Source organism: Aplidium turbinatum, chromosome 13, assembly GCF_918807975.1.
Source record: "Aplidium turbinatum chromosome 13, kaAplTurb1.1, whole genome shotgun sequence".
NCBI lineage: Eukaryota > Metazoa > Chordata > Ascidiacea > Aplousobranchia > Polyclinidae > Aplidium > Aplidium turbinatum.
In genome coordinates, this window is record NC_137484.1 from 13,137,528 (window position 1) to 13,156,851 (window position 19,324).

General features: G+C 37.5%; 1 protein-coding gene across 1 annotated transcript; it reads right to left on the reverse strand.

The window, feature by feature from the left end:
* Nucleotides 1-2,385: 2,385 nt before the first annotated feature.
* LOC145781878 (ras-related protein Rab-3A-like) lies at nt 2,386-19,118 on the reverse strand. Its single transcript, XM_082593561.1, has 6 exons — nt 19,004-19,118; nt 9,046-9,276; nt 8,121-8,239; nt 5,947-6,071; nt 5,311-5,371; nt 2,386-4,330 (listed from the first exon to the last, which is right to left on the reverse strand). Exons 2-6 carry the CDS (start codon nt 9,274-9,276, stop codon nt 4,198-4,200), a joined length of 669 nt encoding a protein of 222 aa, XP_082449687.1. The 5' UTR covers nt 19,004-19,118; the 3' UTR covers nt 2,386-4,197.
* Nucleotides 19,119-19,324: the final 206 nt, after the last annotated feature.

Genomic DNA, 19,324 nt, shown 5'->3' on the forward strand with positions numbered 1-19,324 from the left:
ATTATACTAACTGGTCTACATATTCAAAATGTGCGACTTTGTATACTTGTGTTTAAAGTTCAGAGACTAAATTTGACAATCATTAACAACTTTAGAAGACAGTAAATAAACTACATGTACAAATGTACATGATGTAAACTAATATACATAGTACATACATAATTAACACCCTCTAAACCAGGGGTTCTCAACCGTGGTCTTCGGCCCCCCAAGGGGACGACAGAGCGTTCTCAGGGGAGCCACGATAAAAAGCTTTATTAATGAATTATAACATGTATTGACAGAAACGTAGAATTGTGACACAAAAAACACTCATGCAGGTGTTAGTATCGTAAAGCTAGCTAAAAGCATGTTTTTTTCATCGTATGTTCTATCTCACTGCATGTTGCATCACCTTTTGTAATTGTAACGTAACAATTAAGGATACGCTTGATTTACTGGCGCAGTCTTATTCCGAAAAAGAAAGCATTAAATCATTTAATCACTCGTTAACTGTTTTTACTGATTTCGTTTCGTTGTTCTTTAAACAAATACATTTTTATTTCTCTCAAGGGGGCCATGGTCTTTTAGAGCCACAGGCTGGGGGGCCATGACTCAGAAAAGGTTGAGAACCACTGTCCAAACCCTTGACAGCCTGTTTCACCCTAAAAGGGTAATCATCAGAAGGTCCTCCTTTTAGGTTAAAACAGGCTGTCAAGGGTTTAGAGAGTAATAACTATATTTGATTTAATTCGCTCTGCTTGGCGTTTTGCTTGGCATTGAGCACTTTTTGTAGTACGGTATTAATAGTTTTTATTGTTCAGTACATAGGCTACATATAGGAATTATTGCGCGAGGGTCTTTCTACTACAGTCTGCATATCGGTGATCAGCGACGACGCGCAAAAGATACTGTTTTTGTTCTTCGTTACATGTATGTAATGTGTTGTATTCTGTGATCAACGTCATTCCACGCTCGGCAATGTCATTTACAACCTTCATTTCACTCACAATTGCTCTCGCTCTTGATACGCGTCATTGGTCTTCCCAGTTATCTGAGTCTATCTCCAAAAATGATGAAGACAAATTCTGGGCCTTAAAATCGGTTTGTATTTGATGTAGCAAAATCTTCCAAACTTTTGTCTGCAATTTCTTTGTGGCCACTTACAGCTTTTTTACTAGTCTGTACTCCTTCGTCACATGTCTTTATTGGAGTCATCATCTTCCGTTTAGTGTCTGATGATACAGAATTATCAAAAAATGCCAACGCGATATGCTCCTCTCCCAGGTACCACAAATGACGCAACATCTTGTTCACTGCGGCCTTTGCCATCTTTGAATGAATATCCTTGTACTGATCGAGTTGTTGAGAAATGCGAGATCCTGAGATAGTGCAAGAATCGGCGATGGGGCGAGAAAACAAGCTTTCACGTACACTCTCACAACAAACACACAGATATTGCGCAAAGTGACATCCTCCCTTTTAGTCAAAGTGTACTGTTTTCGGTACATCCCAAAATTGAATGCATAGATGGCTTTCGCCATCCACCTGGCACAATGAAGAGCACCAGGAGCCATGATTTTGATGCCACGAAGAGGAACTCTACCCAAGAATATGATGGTCAACTCAAGGAGCTCTGTAGTCATCACAATGTTGCTGTATTAACAATTTTCATTAGCGAATGTTCTTATGGCATCTGCTACGTCTGTCACATGCTTTGAGTTTAAAGCCTCGTCGTCAGTTCACGCACATTGTACATCATCTTTAGCAATGAATGACCATTTCATTTGAAAACGCTTGAAGAGTAGAATGTCCGGACCAGTCGAACGACCCATCACACATGACAATATTGCCCCGAGAACTATCTCGTGAATGTGATGACGGCAGGCCAAATACAACAAGTCTTTGGTTTTCAAATAAAATGGTCATTTATTGATTTTGTTACATCAAATACAAACAGATTTTTTAAGGCTCTGAATAGGTCTTCATCATTTTTGGAGATAGACCCAGATAACTGGAAGACCAATGACGCGTATCAAAGAGCGAGAGCAATTGTGAGTGAAATGAAGGTTGTAAATATGACAATGCCGAGCGTGGAGTGGCGTTGATCACGGAATACAACACATTACACACATGTGATGAAGAACAAAAGCAGTATCTTTTGCGTGTCGTCGCCGATCACCGTCAGCGATATCCAGACTGCAGTAGAAAGACCCTCGCGCAATAATTTCTGTATGTAGCCTATGTACTATGTATATTAGTTTACATCATGTACATTTGTACATGTAGTTTATTTGTTGTATTCTAAAGTTGTTAATGAATGTCCAATTTAGTCTTTGAATTTTAAACACAAGTATACAAAGTCGCAGCGGTGACGCGCTCGCTTTCCAATTATGCAATCCTGGTTTGACTCCGGCTTTTACTGGTTGTTGAAAAACACCGCTCACGCTCACCTCTACCCAGGGTGTAATATATTTGGTGGGCGTAGTTGCTGAAGTAAAGGCGGCCGAGAGAAAGGAACTGGCCACCCTACTCTCGTTAGTGCCGAAGGCTTAGTATAATGAGAACCTCATCCCCCGATGCTTGTATTCAAGTATGGGACTCACCTTTACCTTACACAAAGTCGCACATTTCGTACATGTACACCAGTTAGTATAATTCGTAATACAGACACACGAGTTTATAAACAGACTATAGAGTAACTATTAAACTGTATTTTTATTGCAATATACCATGGCACTGTACCATATTTTTTACTGTACCGTATCATATCCTCTCGAAACGTTAAAATGGGGGCAAACGACAAAACTTTGAACCCCGGTAGCAACCTCTAAATATCAACCAATCTTTATGAAAATTTACATATGTCATTTTCTCATCAATGGTAACAATATTTTAGGGTGAGACATTAACATTTACAAAAAAAGTTTTTTTTGGACCACCCTAACAACGATAATAATACTTCATGTGCAAAAAGTGTCACAACATGATCTGATATTTGATTTAACAAAAAGTTGACGGTGTAAGCCTGTTGAAACAGATTGATGATCTAAGCCGTGTATTCACGAACGCTACGAAGCATACTGGTAGTACCTCTTCATCGCAATAAAACACAATGATATAATCTGTTTACTCTGACAGATGTCTTAAATAAATTTCATACTGGTGATAACATTTTCTAAAAAGTAAAAACACAAAATGCATTGTTGTCACGTTATGGGGCAGTGCATAGCCACTTATTATTGATATGTAACTTTGTGCAACAATCAAGAAAAAAAGTCGAAAAATAAACGTACTTGAAGAAATCACAACTATACTACTCAGACACCTACAGTGCAGGGCCGGATTTAGCCTAAGTGCTGCCCAAGGCAGATAAGAAAAGTGCTGCCCCCCAAAAAAAATTTTTCGATGGTGATTTCGATACAACACAGGCACTTGTCCTCAGTGCCGCCATTTTTATAAAACTTCATGAAACTAAAGTTCTTTCGTAAACTAGTATTACTTTTTGGCTTGTTTACATACTTTAACTATCAAGGCAAATACACAAAATAGCCTGCAACTTTTCCATCAACCTAACATTGACTAAAAACATTTTTTCTGGGCTCCTTTAAATTCACTAACAGTGAAACAAACCGAACAAAGATTAATAAAAATTGCACAGACAAACCCTAGTCCTCCATAGCCTACTAAGCGAGACAGATAAATAAAAGAAGCGCTAAGCAGCACATATTGTTGAAAACCAATCAAGCGTGAAGTACTCTAGAGGCGATGACTTGCCGCACTGTTTATAAATGTGTGTGATGTGATAACATATTTATTAATTGCTATATATCTGTTGTGAATTCTTATATTCACGTACAGTATTATGAATGTAGGCTAATATATTCGTATATTTTGCCGCCCCAAATAATTTGCCGCCCTAGGCAACTGCCTACTGATAAATCCGGCCCTGCTACAGTGTAACATTTTGGTTGGAAACTAAACAGGCATGTGAGGCCGGCTTGTTTTAACCGAACGTTTTCAAGTGAAACATAGAAAGCACCTGAACGCGGCCGGTTAGTTTCTGATCCATTTGTTACAATTCAAATGTCTCTTACCTTGCGAATCAAACAACTACATTTCGTAGGCGGGTCAGCAGATCACAACAAAAAGAATTTCAGTTGAGTATTGCTGACAGGCTCACGAGCATCACAAGAAAACGTTCTGTTTCCTAAGTGATCAGCAGCCGCAATTGTTGGCCCCATCTGCCGTTGTGTCATCCTCGGTTAACTTCGTTCCTTTGTTCGCGTTTCCAGGCGCCGAGTCAGGGTTGTAATTCTCGCTCATTTTTTCACAAATCTTATCCACCAGTCTGTAGCACATAAGCAAAGTGGTGCATCATAATGTGAAAGCTAGTTCAGTTTGTTTTTATTTCTTACCATCAAGAAGAAAAACAATATATGACAAAACATAGCAGAGGTGTGGAAAGAGGTAGAAGTGACAAAACGCGAACGTTATACTGTGCTTGATCCGAAACAGGTTGGTCAGTTTAAAACTTAGCACGATCGCAACACCTTAAAAGCTACTTGTTCAGTATATGAACTTCCGTTATTTGTTTGAAATCTGTCCCGAATATTGGATACAAACCAATCATGCAGTTAGTGCACCGAACATTATGTCGGTCAAACGACGTGCATTAGCTGGCGGTTATATTCCACCTTGGCCACGCCATGGCTGCCTAAAGATACGGCCTGATTTGTCACATTTTGCAGAAATTTCCAGATTTTGCTAACTTTTGGGGAATGTTTAAATATTTTTTTCTTACGCTTTCTTTACTGTTTTCCCCAGATGACACAATAGATTTCAACATCCTCAAATGTTGAAAAACAAAGAAAATTTGATTTTGAAGATTTCGTCAGACTGATAATTTTTCAATAACAGTCTGATTCAGCGTTTTTCAACTTACTTTACTCATTTGCTACTGCTTCTCCAAGGCAACAAAAAGCTTTTATATCATTAAAAGACAGCAAAAAGTAAAAAAAATCTCAGAAAATGTCAGTCAAACACTAGCAGTAGCTGTAATCAAAATCCGCAAAATGTGACAAATCAGGCCGCATCTCCAGGTGGCCATGGCCACGCCAACAGAGTATCAACAACTAAACGACAGTAATGAAACCAAGTATACGTGGGATTGTTTGAATACCCCACATCATTTTAATAACAAAACACAAATTTGAATTATCTGCAGAGATCTTTATCAGCACACGTTATTCAAAAATATGAACTTGCTGCTGGCTAGAAACAAAAAACCAGATTTTAATGGTTGCAAAAATGTTAAGAATATGCAGTTACTTGTCGAAGGTTTGCTTCACGTTGATATTATCTTTTGCGCTCGTTTCGAAGAAATCAAAGCCTAAAAAGCAACAACATACTTTGCATTCTTGTCGGGTCGTTTCACAATAACTTACGTCATGCTAAGAATAATCGTATCTGTGAAAGGATACATCACAGCCCAGCTAACAAAACTATATTTTAATACGATCCAACAGCAATAGCCGTCTACAAACGTTAGACAAATCTAAAAACACTGTTTTTTTTAACGGGATTTCAATGAAGACTCCAGACCTAGGGCTTAATGCGTGGAATGAATGGCAGTTTAGAAAAAAAATGAACAAGTGTAGCTCGAATATTGCAATGGTATGTATCCAACAATTGCAGAACCCTGTTTAGGGCTGGTACAAATCAGAACTAAATGTACTAAATATACTATTTACACTTTCAAAATTGGTACCGCAGCCTACTGTTTATGGCGTTATTTCCATTACAAAGTCGGTTCTTAATAATGTAAAGGAACAAATTACCGCTGAACAAAATTAATGAGTGCAAAGCAGTGGCTCTACATTTCAAGCTAAGTGGATAAAATTGTCGGATTGCTTACGATTGTCTGTTTGTTTTTTCGCCAAGATAACATACGGATCGTAATCTCACCTAGCTGATCAGCCAGCTCCGCCCCTCGTTTGGTCTCCACTTCCCGTGCCCCCTCCTGATCACACTTGTTCCCCACCAAAGCGACCTGAGCGTTGTCCCACGAATGGATTTTGATTTGTGTGGACCTGAAACACATTATGGTGGTGAGAAATAACTACCCTTCCACTCTCGCATGCAATGGAGTGTGGTTTCTTTAGCAGTCTTCCAATGTGGCATGAAAAAATAAACTGCTGACCATGCCACCCTTGAATGTCTCACATAAGGCAGCAAATGGAATGCAATTAGCGCGCGATAATTTTTGTTTGGAAGTTGAATTTCATTTTGCATATTTGGTTAGTTTACAGCAACATGGTCCTGTGTTTTGCTATGCTAGACAGGTAGTCATTACCTTATCTAGCCCCTGAAGAATTCAGTCGTGTTGGATTGACAAAACGTCGGAATAAAAGCAGGTTATCACTCCAAACATGTTGTGATAGTTCAGCTGAGTTTGCGCCGAAAGAACGCATATCATGTTAGGTAATTAACATGAGTGGTTGTCGTGTCATGAGCTTATCGTGCTTGTTTGAATGCAGCATAGTATGTACAAGAGTTGAAATAACGCCTGAAAATTTAAAAATCATTGGCTGTTAATATCAGTTGAGTAAATCCACAAAACGAAGATGTCGATTTCTGTAAAAATTCCCATATATCAAAAATCAATCAATAACTTTGTTCGCTCTTTCTCCGAAATCGCGTAACTGACTACATGCGAAACATCACAGCCAGTAGAAACCTGCAGTACAGCGTACTCAATTCCAGAGCAAGCACATTATACCATAAAGAATTAAGTTAAATCCTCGAGGTCTCAATACAGATGAGTGAAGTCTCTGAACAAAGCCAGATTTTTCTGTGTTGCAAGGTTGTTTTAAACTTTTTTGCACCAACATCACAACGACAATAACTCTTAGAATGGAGTAAAGTGGCGACACAGTGTCAAACTCAACCACTCGGCTTAGTTTTTGTGCGTTGTTTGTTTGATCTGCTTGCGAGGTTTAGCAATTGAAACGGGGGCGATAGCAAGGCAATTTCCAATGTCTTAATACGTCGCACTGCACACGGGTCGTCGATGTGACCGCTACTTTAGCTTAAAAATCGATATCTTCTCTTGCTCGGCAAATGCTTACTAACTAATGCAATCTCAGCTTTACAGGTCGTGGTAGTTGATTTCCCAAAGGTCACTCCAATGACAAAGCTGGTTGGGTACCATGCGAGCAATGAACTGTGCCGTTCCAGACCAGAAAAAGTTTCCTTTTAACGACGTCAGGGGACGTTGAAACGTTGTAAAAAAGAGCAACTTTTGCTAGCTGGTTTGCCTAACTTCTTTGTCTAATTGTTGATTGATAAAGATGGCTGCCTTGTCATTCAACGACGGTAATTACGGTCATTCCTTGTAATCATCAACATCTGTTTTCGAGCCACACACAACATTTCTGCCAACAAATCAGTTCTTTTCGGCGTTGCAGTTTGCAGACGTCGAATTAATGTAAGATTGATTTACTTGCTGGTGTTTTACAATCTGTTCAATTAGCTGACACACTGTGCCACAGCTTGCTGCTGCGCTTCGAATCTGCATGAAATTTCTCAGAGAGTAAATCAGTCATTATTTACATTGATTCAACGTCTGCAAACTGTCTGATTTGCGGTCTGGGTTTCGAAATAGCGTTGATCACGATGAACTGCGTCAATGATACCCCAAGCAGGTAACTACGCATTGTTCTACATTCCTACTTGGGGTCTGGGTTTTTTTTTTCGCTGAGACTTTTCGGTCATTTGTCCGAAATAACTTGAAAAAATTCGGTCTTTTTTTATTTATTTTGGTCATTTTTAGTCATTTTTGGTCATATATAGTCAATTGACTATACATTTTTTCGGACATTTTGACCGAATTGACTATATTTTTTTCGGACGTTTTGCTAAAAAATCGGTCAATGACCGAAAAATGACCCAAAAAAAAAACCCAGCTTGGGGTACCTACGTCCAACATTCAGAATTGTAAGAAGTAGATTTGTCCAACAAAATTATGCTTCGAATTAGATGTCTAATAAAAAAAATATTTTATTGATTCAGGTTTACCCCTTCTGACATAAATCTTAAGTTAGGCAGCAGAATGAGGGGGTAAGGATAAATTCACTTACCAGTCATGTACGCTATTGAATGATTCTTCACTTGTGATGTCGTACATTAAAATAAATCCCATCGCTCCCCTGTAATAAGCAGTGGTGATGGTGCGATACCTCTCCTGGCCAGCTGTGTCCTGAGGATGACAATAAGCGTGAGAGGGATGCTTTGAAACAAAATAGAGGTCATCGCCTGAAAGAAATCTACTTTTTTGACAAATTCATTACAAAAATAAAAGCAACTTTGGGAAAATTTCTGTTTGATTTCGTTACTTGTTTACAAAACTTCCTCTATTAGCAAAGATTTAGTCTTCACATGATAAGTCAATGTCAAAAGGTCTGATTGGCTTGGAGGTGATCTGTAGTGGTAGTAGGCTACTATTTGTTTCCGTAAAATGTGTTGGCACAGCACACAATCATTCCACATGGAGATGTGGTGAAACACTATCGCGGGTGATTCATAGCACCACCAAAGGGTAAAAACGTCAGCATGTGATAAAGGCCAAAATGTCAGAAAACTGAAAATTTTGATTTCTATGTAAATACAGGTAGCATTTTTACTGGAAAAATTGAAGATAATTGAAAAACATAATGTGTTTTTAAGAATGTAAATTGTAAATATTACCTTTGCTTTGAACAAGCATCTTTAACTCTATATGGTTGAAATACCGACACAATTCGGAACGAAGTAATAAATTTTGCACACTTTACGTGGTTTTCATTCATTTTTTTATCACAATCACGCTCACAGCCTTACGTGGCATTGCGTTCAAAGCGCAGCGCTAAAATAGACCACTTCATCATGAAATACCACGCAGGCTACCACACATCAATATTTCATGATGGAGCAATTACGTTGGTCGGACCGAGTTACATTGGTCTTTTAATGCGCTTACGAAAATTGTAGCCAAGTTTAGAAAAATAGCCACGGCAGTTTTCTCACCCAGATTTGGAGCTTGCATCTGCAGTCGTTCCTGACAACTGTCTTCACTTTGAAGTCTATACCAACTGTCGATACGAAAGCACTGGTGAAGGAATCGTCGGCGTACCGGAATAAAAAGGAAGTTTTTCCAACACTGCTGTTACCAATGATCAAGATTTTGAACATGTAGTCAAAAGCTTGATCTGCTGAATCTGCGGCTGGTTGCGATTCTGCGGGATTTGAATTCGCCATCTTGAAAGAGAACATCACAGTTGAGCGTTTCGTACACGAAATTTTCAGTTAAAAAAAATCAAATTTTAATGGCATGGTGTTTTCGGTACCGGTATAACAGTATACCTTCAATTTCCACCTACCTAGTAAATGAATGTTTCATTTGCACTCTTAACCCTTCTATAATGACTGGGGTGTAGAACTTGTGGGTAATGCAAACAGTACGTGGCACTGGCATAAATACAAAACTAGCAAAAACTGGAGAGTGACAATGGTTTCATTAAAGATGTTTAAGGTTTGATGGTTTGTGGGAAAATGTATATATATCTTTTTGAAAATTCAGTCCAGAGTGACTCTGCTAAGAGAATATTTGAGTGAATTTATGGCTATGCTTAATCGTGCTGTTGCGTGACTTAACATCAATTGTATAGAGTTCGTCAGACGAGGTTGCAATTGCATCTTACAAGTATTATTTGCAAGCTGTCTACAGAAAGGGCAATAATGTTGCTCTACGACAGGGCTACTCAACTGGCGGACCGCGGTCCGAATCCGGACCTTCTGAGTGTTGATGGAGGACCTTGAGCTTTTACAGGAATAACCTCATTGCCACGTTTAAGGGCTTCTTTAAACAGATTTATACTTGGAAGAAGCAATTTTTATTGTGATTATCCTTGTTGCTGGGGGGCTTCGACTCCCAGACTCCCCAACACTTTCTCTGAAATCCAATTCGAGTTACATTTTATCTAATAAAGTGGTTTGGTACAGATTGCTTAACTTTCGTGGTGGCGTGTGGAATAACTTATTCACAGGACCGCTAAAAATATTCAACTTGTCAAACTGGACCTTTGTTAAGATTAGTTGAGTAACCCTGCTCTACAACTAAAACCGTATCGATTTCTTGTGGAAAGTACAACCAAAAACAACATCAAAATACAGTTATCGCAAATAAGGGAGATTTTCCAAGCGGACATACGCTAAGCTTTTGTGCAAACAAAAAGAAGACAACAATGACCATTGGCCCAGCGGGATGAAAAAAAAACTTACACCAATTGTATGCTCAATAAAAACAGCGCTTGGCTGGCAACTGCTGTGTTTTAGTGAATAAAGATCACAAATAAAAAGTAACTATGTCACTTCGACCTAACAGGCAACTACAAAGAATGGTTATGCTTGCAGACAAAAATATACTGTGCGTTCTTTTTAAATCAAAGGATGTATGAGATCAAATTACAACAATTCACCCGAACACTGCTAAATCTATACGATCATTCTAGGGGGAAGTAAGCTGTTATTATTTCCGACCTGCGAAAACATTTCCAAGTCATTCACAGCTGAAGATAGTATAGCCCGATGTCCGGTCTGCAAAGATTTTCCTTCTTAACATCGTTTAAACACGAAGTGGATTTGAAACGAAGCAAAAACGACAATTCTTGCAACAAAAGCTACTCCATGTGATGTGTGTGGCAAAGACCATTTTGTTGTTCAATTGCTGGGCAAGTTAGACACAAAAAAGTCACATGAATTCCGTCGTTTTGCCGTTTAACGGCACAGCACTCACCCCAGTGTCAACATGTTGCGCTGTTAAAAGATAGAAGAATGTACAGAGCAAATTAAGATATTAGTCCAATAAACGACTCGGTTTCTGTCACAAAAAGATCAAATTGGAAAATAGTATTCTCATTTAATGTGGTTGAAAACACATTTTCTATCAATTCAAAAAATATAACAGTTGTGTAGTGTGCACACATACACGCAGTTGGACCACGGAGATGAAAGCCTCGTTTGCGCACGAGACAAAAGAAATTGCAGCCTGCAAAACTTCAGCAGAAGCCTAAAAAAATTGTCCAAATTCATGCATGTTGTTGGTAGTGTTGCCAAAGACACGATCGTATGCAGTCGATTGGTATCGAACCGCTACATTTTTACCGCTAGACCACGGAACTGACAAAATGATAAACATAAAAACTTTATCCACCTTAAAAAGAAACCATTGTCTTTAAGAGTGCCTACTGTATGTACGTAAACAAATATTTTCACATTATTATAAAGAAACACTGGAAATGCGAAAGACATTAAAGAAAATAAATTCGGAAAGAAGAAAAGACATTCGGAAACTTTTCTCTGTAGTCAGTTTGGTGTCAACCAATTTTAATTGTTTAGTCCAATTTAATACTAATGTGTGAGACAGAATGCACCAAAAGCAATCTGTTAGTGTTTACAATCACGAAGTAGCATATCCTGGCATGTAGTCAATAATTAACTGGGATGGTTTGGCATTTTAAATGCCACTGCAAGACAAAAAAAACTTGTTAGAGTTATATTGTTAGAGTATGTATAGAGTTATATTATTTTCAACTGTAACAAAACTGTTGGATTGGTCCATCAATGTCGCAAATTTAAAGTTTTGACTTCTCCATGCATGCGGCTGTACAATACACAAATTAAATTTGTTGGACAAGTGATATATTTAGGTATACTGATTGATGATACCATCAGTGATGACGCAGATATTAAAAGGTAAGTGCGATCTCTTTATGTCGCTGCCAATCAGCTTAGGTCCAAGTTTGGAAATTGCTCTACCGAAGTTAAAAATGTAATGTACCAATCATATTGTATACCAATGTATGGTTCGCAACTATGGTGTAACTATAAAACTTCTACTTTAAATCGCATACGAGTTGCTTACAACGACTCGTACAGAATTATCCACAATTTGTCGAGATGCGACAGTGCTAGAGTGTATCAGGTACAGAACGACGTGTTAACATTTGATGCTCTATTAAGAAAAAATTGCTATGCATTTGTAGAACGTTGCAAAAGATCAATTAATCCACTTTTGCGCAATGTTATGTCTTCTGATTACTACTTTAATTCTACATTTTATATTCACTACAACAGTATTTTGTACGTTGTTTGATGTAGCCTGCTTGATGTTGTGTTAGTCTGATATTTTGTGTGATGACTGTTAAAAATTTGAATTCTATGGACTTTGAGTCTGATTGCAAATAAATAATAAAATATGCATTCATCTGCACCCAACATTCTATCAAAAGATATGAAGAAAACAGCAACGTAAAAAAACATGGCAGCTTGAGCACCAAGAATTAAAAAAAAATCATTTTCTACTTCTAGTATTTTTTTATCTTGACAAAGCGCTTGCATTCACCAAAAACACAGGTACCCAAAGCCACCAAAACAGTCTTTTTTTACAATAATTCATTTACGTTGCATTAAAACAAAAAACAACTGATTTATTGGCTGAAAAACCTTTTTTATAGCAAAATAGTCTCTTTAAAAAAGAAAAATTGGTGTTCGCCTTTCACTAGTTACAAAGTAGCAAAAAGATAACAACCGAATAACCACAGCACATACTAATATGTTTTCCTGTCCGTACTATCACCTACCTCGTCACCAGCGTCCACATTCATCGTTAAAATTTCTTTTTGTTGTGGATCAAAACGTAAAAATGTACAAGTTTTATAAACAAAAACTTTAATATAAAAAAAAACTGTAATATCTATTCTTATAAATAGAATAGCTCTTTCTAGGCCTGACAACTCATTCACAAAAATGCAATCCTAAGTAGCTTTGTTTCCAAGTTCTTTTGTGGCAATAATGTGGCTTCAGTGACAACACTACACTGCTTTGGTTTGCAAATAGAGGGCAAACTCCATGGATCTTTTGAAACGCAAAGACCTCGATAAACTCATTTTCTAGCTTTGCACTTAGTACGAGACACAAATATCGATTCTATCGATCGTTCGGTGATATAATGCAACATACGCTTATTCAGCCCAGCATCTCGCCACTACTTGCTCCGACGCCGGCTAAATTGCATGCAGCGTCTTTTACTGATTTGACTGTGCTTAGTAGGCTACGTTTTCCTGATTGAGATAGTGGCCAAAAACTCTGGTAGTAATTTAACCGGCATCGATTGTCATTGCACGCAAAGCTGACCGACGAGATTGGCTATAGCTGAAGTCTTATTAATAAATGATTGCCGCGCTGCATATCATCTCTTTTGCGAGTTCAACGAAGCCTTAAAGTAACCGATAAAGTAAATCGCGACTAAATAATAAATAAAAGTTAAAGCTCTTGGGAATAGTGCGTAATTGGAAGATACGCACGGAAATCAGCTTTGCAACTAAACGTTAATCAAGAGCTACCATTAAATTATCTTTTTTTCGATTAGCTTGATTCCAATACCACAGGCAAACCATGTTTTCCATACTGTGTCAATCATAATAGGAATAAGAAGGCAATACTAATATGGCTCTTTGTGGTCACTCAACTGCACTTAATTTTTTAGTCAATTATTTTTTTAGTTAATTTAATTTTTTAGTTAATTTTTTAGTCATTTTTATAATTTTTTAGTCATGTGCCTGCGCTGAAAAAAAAAACTGTTTTCAATATTGCGCAGTATCTTGATTACACCAATATGTAAGTTCTTCAGTTGACTTTTTCAACTGCTTTGTGCAAGAAAAAACACAATTAATCCGGTACCAATGTTCAAACACTTTTGTCTGACACGACCTGAAACTGAACCCAGTCCTACCAGAAGCAGTGGCGAGTCACTAACCAATCAGGCAATGACTTGAAAGAAGATGCATTAAAATGCCGTTGATATCTCTGCTCTTATGCAATATGTCACGGCACAAGAAAGAAAGCATGGAAAGCAGCCTGCAACCAATTAAAAAGTTGACGAAAGAATAAGCTGTATTTGCGTTCGCAGGCAACCTTCCCGCAACGCAACCTGTTGTCTTAACTTTAATGCTGCTCTTGTTTCTTGCGTGCAGTGATTGACGTTGACTGTTCATCAATGCTCTCTGTCTTTTTGTTCAGCTAACTTTAGGTAAGCATTGCATTGGCAAACTTTTTGTTGTGTGAAGATGTTATTAGCTGCTCATTACAACACTGCGTGAAATTTGGTTGTTTGAGCCAAAACTTCATAAGATGCCATCACATCAACAATGTGCAACAGATAGAAAACAACACATGCTGTCGATAACTATATGACTATCAAGCTCATGTCGATCTTCACTCAACTTTATGAGAATATTATAGGCCTGCAAGAAGCAAGCTTTCTTTACAATGTGAGATATGAACAACCTGTGAAAATTGTCTTGCAATTGAAAGTTTGGCAGTACTGTTTACAAATGAGTGCATTTAGCTACGTCATTCAACGTCACAGCATGAATATAGCACCGTTGAATATTTAATGTACTCTCAAAAAGACGTGTTTTTCATGCTATTTATGACGTATTCGTGCGTAATTGATCATTGGGTGGAAAAGTCAAAACCGTACCGCAAAAAGAAATCCTAATGTTCTAAAATCTAAATGGAGGAAAATGAAAATGTTTAGAATAATTCTGTAATCTGTAGGTTGTTTGAATCATGTTCATGCTAAATATTGAGTGAGATCCTTTAAACATAATAATACTTTATCTAAAGACAGACTTATTGTGAAAAATATCAAAAGATGTGATGCACAGGTGAAACTTCGCACTTGGCTTGGTAAGCTTGGAAAGAGTTTCCGCAAGCATTAGTTGCAAAACACAAGCTATTATCCCTGTCAGCAAGTCTTTTTTACATTGATTAAACTTTGGATAGAATTACAAATGAAAGTGTTCAAGAGATGACAGAAGTAGAAAGCATCAGCAAGTTTCTTAGAAGCAACCATTTGCGATGGTATGGGCTGATTTTTTTTCGCTGACATTTTTCGGTCATTTGTCCGAAATGACTTGAAAAAATTCGGTCATTTTTTCTGATGAAAATATTTTCTTATACAAACCAAAATTTGCACTTCCTGACTAGCTACAACATTAAGTTTCGCTGAGAAACGTTGTCGTGTTTCTCAGCGAAACATTGAAACAGCGTTGTCGTGTCATTTTGACTGAATTGACTATGTATATATTTTTTCGGACATTTTGACCGAATTGACTATATTTTTTGCGGACATTTTGCTAAAAAATTGGTCAATGACCGATAAATGACCGAAGAAAAAAAAAACCAGTATGGGTAATGGGTATTGGGTATGTGGAAGGTATGCGTGATGACAAGGCGCCAGTGATGGCAAAAAGATTTCTGTCCATGGAAAGAAAGTGGAAAGACCAAAAAAAATGGCTGGAGTTGGTGAGAGAAGACATCAGTGCAAGGAACCTAGATAGGCTTCACAATGTAGATATCAACGACCTGTTTTAGCTTGATGCTGCAAGTTTGCTGTGGTAATAACGAATTTCACTAGCTTTCGGAACACAGTTTCCTAGTCATGTGGTATGAATATATCGTCATAGCCCATGACTAGGGAACTGTGTTCCGAAAGCTAGTGCAATTTGCTATCACCACAGTGACACAGCGCACTCGCAACATCAGGCTAAAGCAGTTCGTTAAATCGTTAATGTCTACATTGTGAAGTAAACAACAATTACGCTGCTAAAAGTGAAACTCAATCTATTGCATACATTACATAACCTAGACAGAATCAACCCTAACAACAGGGAAACATGGCAAAAGAACTGCAAAAACTAGTGAACCCCTGCTAGCGAGAACAAACGCCAGGTCTCATCTACTGAAGAAGGAACAAACAACTGTCAGTGATCTTCAACAGAGGCATGCTTGACCGAAACATATAATTCCATCCTCTCATACTTCCTAGATAAGGTCACACCTTTTTATTATACAGCTTGCAGTCGGAAGCACACATTTTTTGAAGTAAAACAATATTTAAGTTCAAGTTAAAGAATAAACTTAACAATTTACATATGTGTACCACCATGTGGAACTACCTATCCAATCACACCTCTCTTTAGGCATTACCAAAGTCCACACTTACACAGCACTATTTCTAATCATCCCTTTAAAAAAAACTGTGATTTCAATTTCGTATAAATTGTTAAAGCAAACAAATCATTAGCCACATCCACATGACACAACATTGCAAAACGATTAAACAATTTGTGATGCAACAAAAACCTCTTGATAAGGGCACAGTTTCCTTTCATTTGCTAAAAACACTGTTGGACAAGCTAAAATCTTTAGCAAAACCGGAAATTAGATTAAAACTAGCATTAGAGTAAACAAGTTTTTACCAAATTATATTAGAATTACCAAGATTTTGTTCTAATTCATCAAATTAGACAACGTACTAGAATTATCTGGTTGTCCAAGTCCGCATTCAACTCATACCAAATGGATTTATAATACAGTATATGCCAAACCAAGATATCTACACTGAATCAATATAAAGCGGACTGATTTGTTGGCTTGGAAAGGATACTGCAATTAAAAGATTTAGAGAAACAATGAAGTATTGTGAAAGTACAGGAAATTTTATTAACCAATTTAAAATCCAAATCATACTTTCACTGATTTTCAAAATGACATCACACACAGAAATATTTGAGCACAAACTGTATCAGCAATTTATATCCAGGTTGATTTTGACATTCAGCATTACCTTGCAAAACACAGCTATTCCCAGGCAAATCTAACTCTTGGCTGCTATGCAACATGAAGATGCTTAAAAAGCTGCATTACAAGTAAAATAACCACAAATCATGATCATACAACACTTCTGATCAAAAAATGTGATCTATTTCCATTAAAGATAATTTAGATAAATCATGACAGCATGCTTAATGCTAAATCTTTACATTTTCAAAGCTTCAAAAATTATTCTAGAGTATGGTATGCAACTATGCTAGAATGTCAGCCTACAGTTAATGTTTAATTATAGAATTTACCTAGTCTATTTAAGTATGGTTTCAGAGGCCACTAGTAGTAAACTGATGTTATTGTTATAACTTCAGCGTAAGATTACAGTAAAGCAAGCATACAATCAAAGAAATCCAATACCCATTTCCAATGCTTTATCGAAGTTACGCAAACACCAAAGTTGAAAAGGTTTAGGAAAACCAGTGTAATGTGAGGGACGAGTCAAGGGACAATGCAGGTACTAAGCAAATTTGAGTTATTAAAATCAGTTTGAAGGACTTGACAGGTCAGGTCAAGCACTCTTGACTGCAGTATATGATATACAGCTAGTATATACAATAAACAATTAAAAGTGAATGATGAACTAAACGCAAGTTTATTGATGCAAATTACAGACTTGAAATGAAACAGGTTGTAAATATCATAGATGCCATCTTCACCACTTGTACTTTTGACATGATCATATAATAAACATTTGGAAGAAAACTTGAAAACTGGATTTACCCTTTTAATTATGACTTTTTTCTGATCCCCAGCTTATTTCACAAAAAACGTCTTTGTCATCACTTTTACAAGCCAGTAGTTAAACTTAAGCAGTTAAAGTCTATAAAATTTATGTATTATACCCGGTTTAGTGGTTTGTGCACCTGCCCTTGAATCGGTAGACATGAGTTCGATACCTTGTTGGGTCATGCCAAAGACGATTTAAATATGGTACTGAATCTTATTCCTACTTGGCGAACAAAAATGGAATGGATTTGGGTAATGATGCTCAGTTGCGCCTCTATATGGTACACGACATCTGGGCGAGCCCAACTGGGCAAAACCCATTTGGGCGAGACCAAGTGGCGACGGTCGAAGTGAACGATGACCCATGTGGGCGACGGTAGCGAAAGTTAAGCCGTTTGGAATGGTGGTGACCTATATAATTTATTTAGTTGCTTTGCGGCGTCACGGTTTATTGTGAAGCTTATGAGAAACCTTTCAGAAGAGACAAACAAATGGCCAAAAAGAGGTTGACGTCAGTTACGAATGCTCCTCCATAACGCTCCACATAAAAATAAGGCAGTGGCTATTTGACCGGCTCCGGTCTTTGAATCTGAAACACTATTTGACCGGTCATGGCGTCACTACATAAGCACTTTTTCCTTTTCTCTTTCAAAGCAACAGACGAGAAGCGCCGATATAAGTTCTAACTTCAACAAGTATTCTTCAACTCAGACCGTGGCGCGTGCGATACGTATCCGGCTGCCAATCTAGAGGGGATGAGTTCGACACTATCCGGAAGCATTCTTTTTTTTTCATTTTTTTTTTATCTAAATTTTGACCCGAAGCGCATTTTTGTGGTTAATTTTTAATTTGAGTAGCCTACAGCCCATTTTTTATGTCTTTTCAAATGTGAGTACGGTAATAATGTTAGAGTTTTTTTAATTTGCTGGAATTTGAGAATTTCTCTTGGTAATTTTCCGATCGTCATAAGTGAACGTGTGTTGCCGAACGATTTTTCTCTCAAGTTAGTTATATACAATACTTCTTTAAAAAATGGTTTTACCATTATCATTTCTTTTAAAAGAAGTATTGTATATAACTAACTTGAGAACTATAATTGAGAACTATTAACTTGGACTGTAGGCTACTCAAATTAAAAATTGACCACATAAATGCGCTTCGGATCAAAATTTAGATAAAAAAAAAATGAAAAAAAGAATGCTTCCGGATAGTATCGAACTCATCCCCTCTAGATTGGCAGCCGGAGACGAACCCAACGCGCCACGGACTGAGTTGAAGAATACGTGTTGAATTTAGAACTTACGTCGGCGCTTCTCGTCTTTTGCTTTGAAAGAGAAAAAGAAAAAAGTGCTTATGCAGTGACGTCATGACCGGTCAAATAGTGTTTCAGATTCAAAGACCGGAGCCGGTCAAATAGCCACTGCCTAAAAATAACCAATGGGAAAATTTCCCCATGGCATAAACTTTTTATGTGTCTCTGCTACTATCATAGATAATGAGTTTATTCTAAGATGTTGACACTTACCTTAAAAACTTTACCAGTATTGCTTTTTCACTTATGATGTTTGGATAGTGTTCTTTGACCAAGCTGACCAGGCAATCTTTAGCAGCAGAATTATAATTTGTTATATAGACCAACTAGAATCAAGAAAATGTTATTCTAATTATATACCTTTTTAACTCAATCGTTAAGCACCCCACTCAAGATCACGCAGCACTGGCTTGGCTCTCAGGGTGTGCACTTGAGCAATGCATTGCAGGACTCCTGTTCATTCAGTGGTACCTATTGGATGGAATAGCTCACAGACAACAACAATGCAACAATCGGAAACTTCACTTTGCCTTG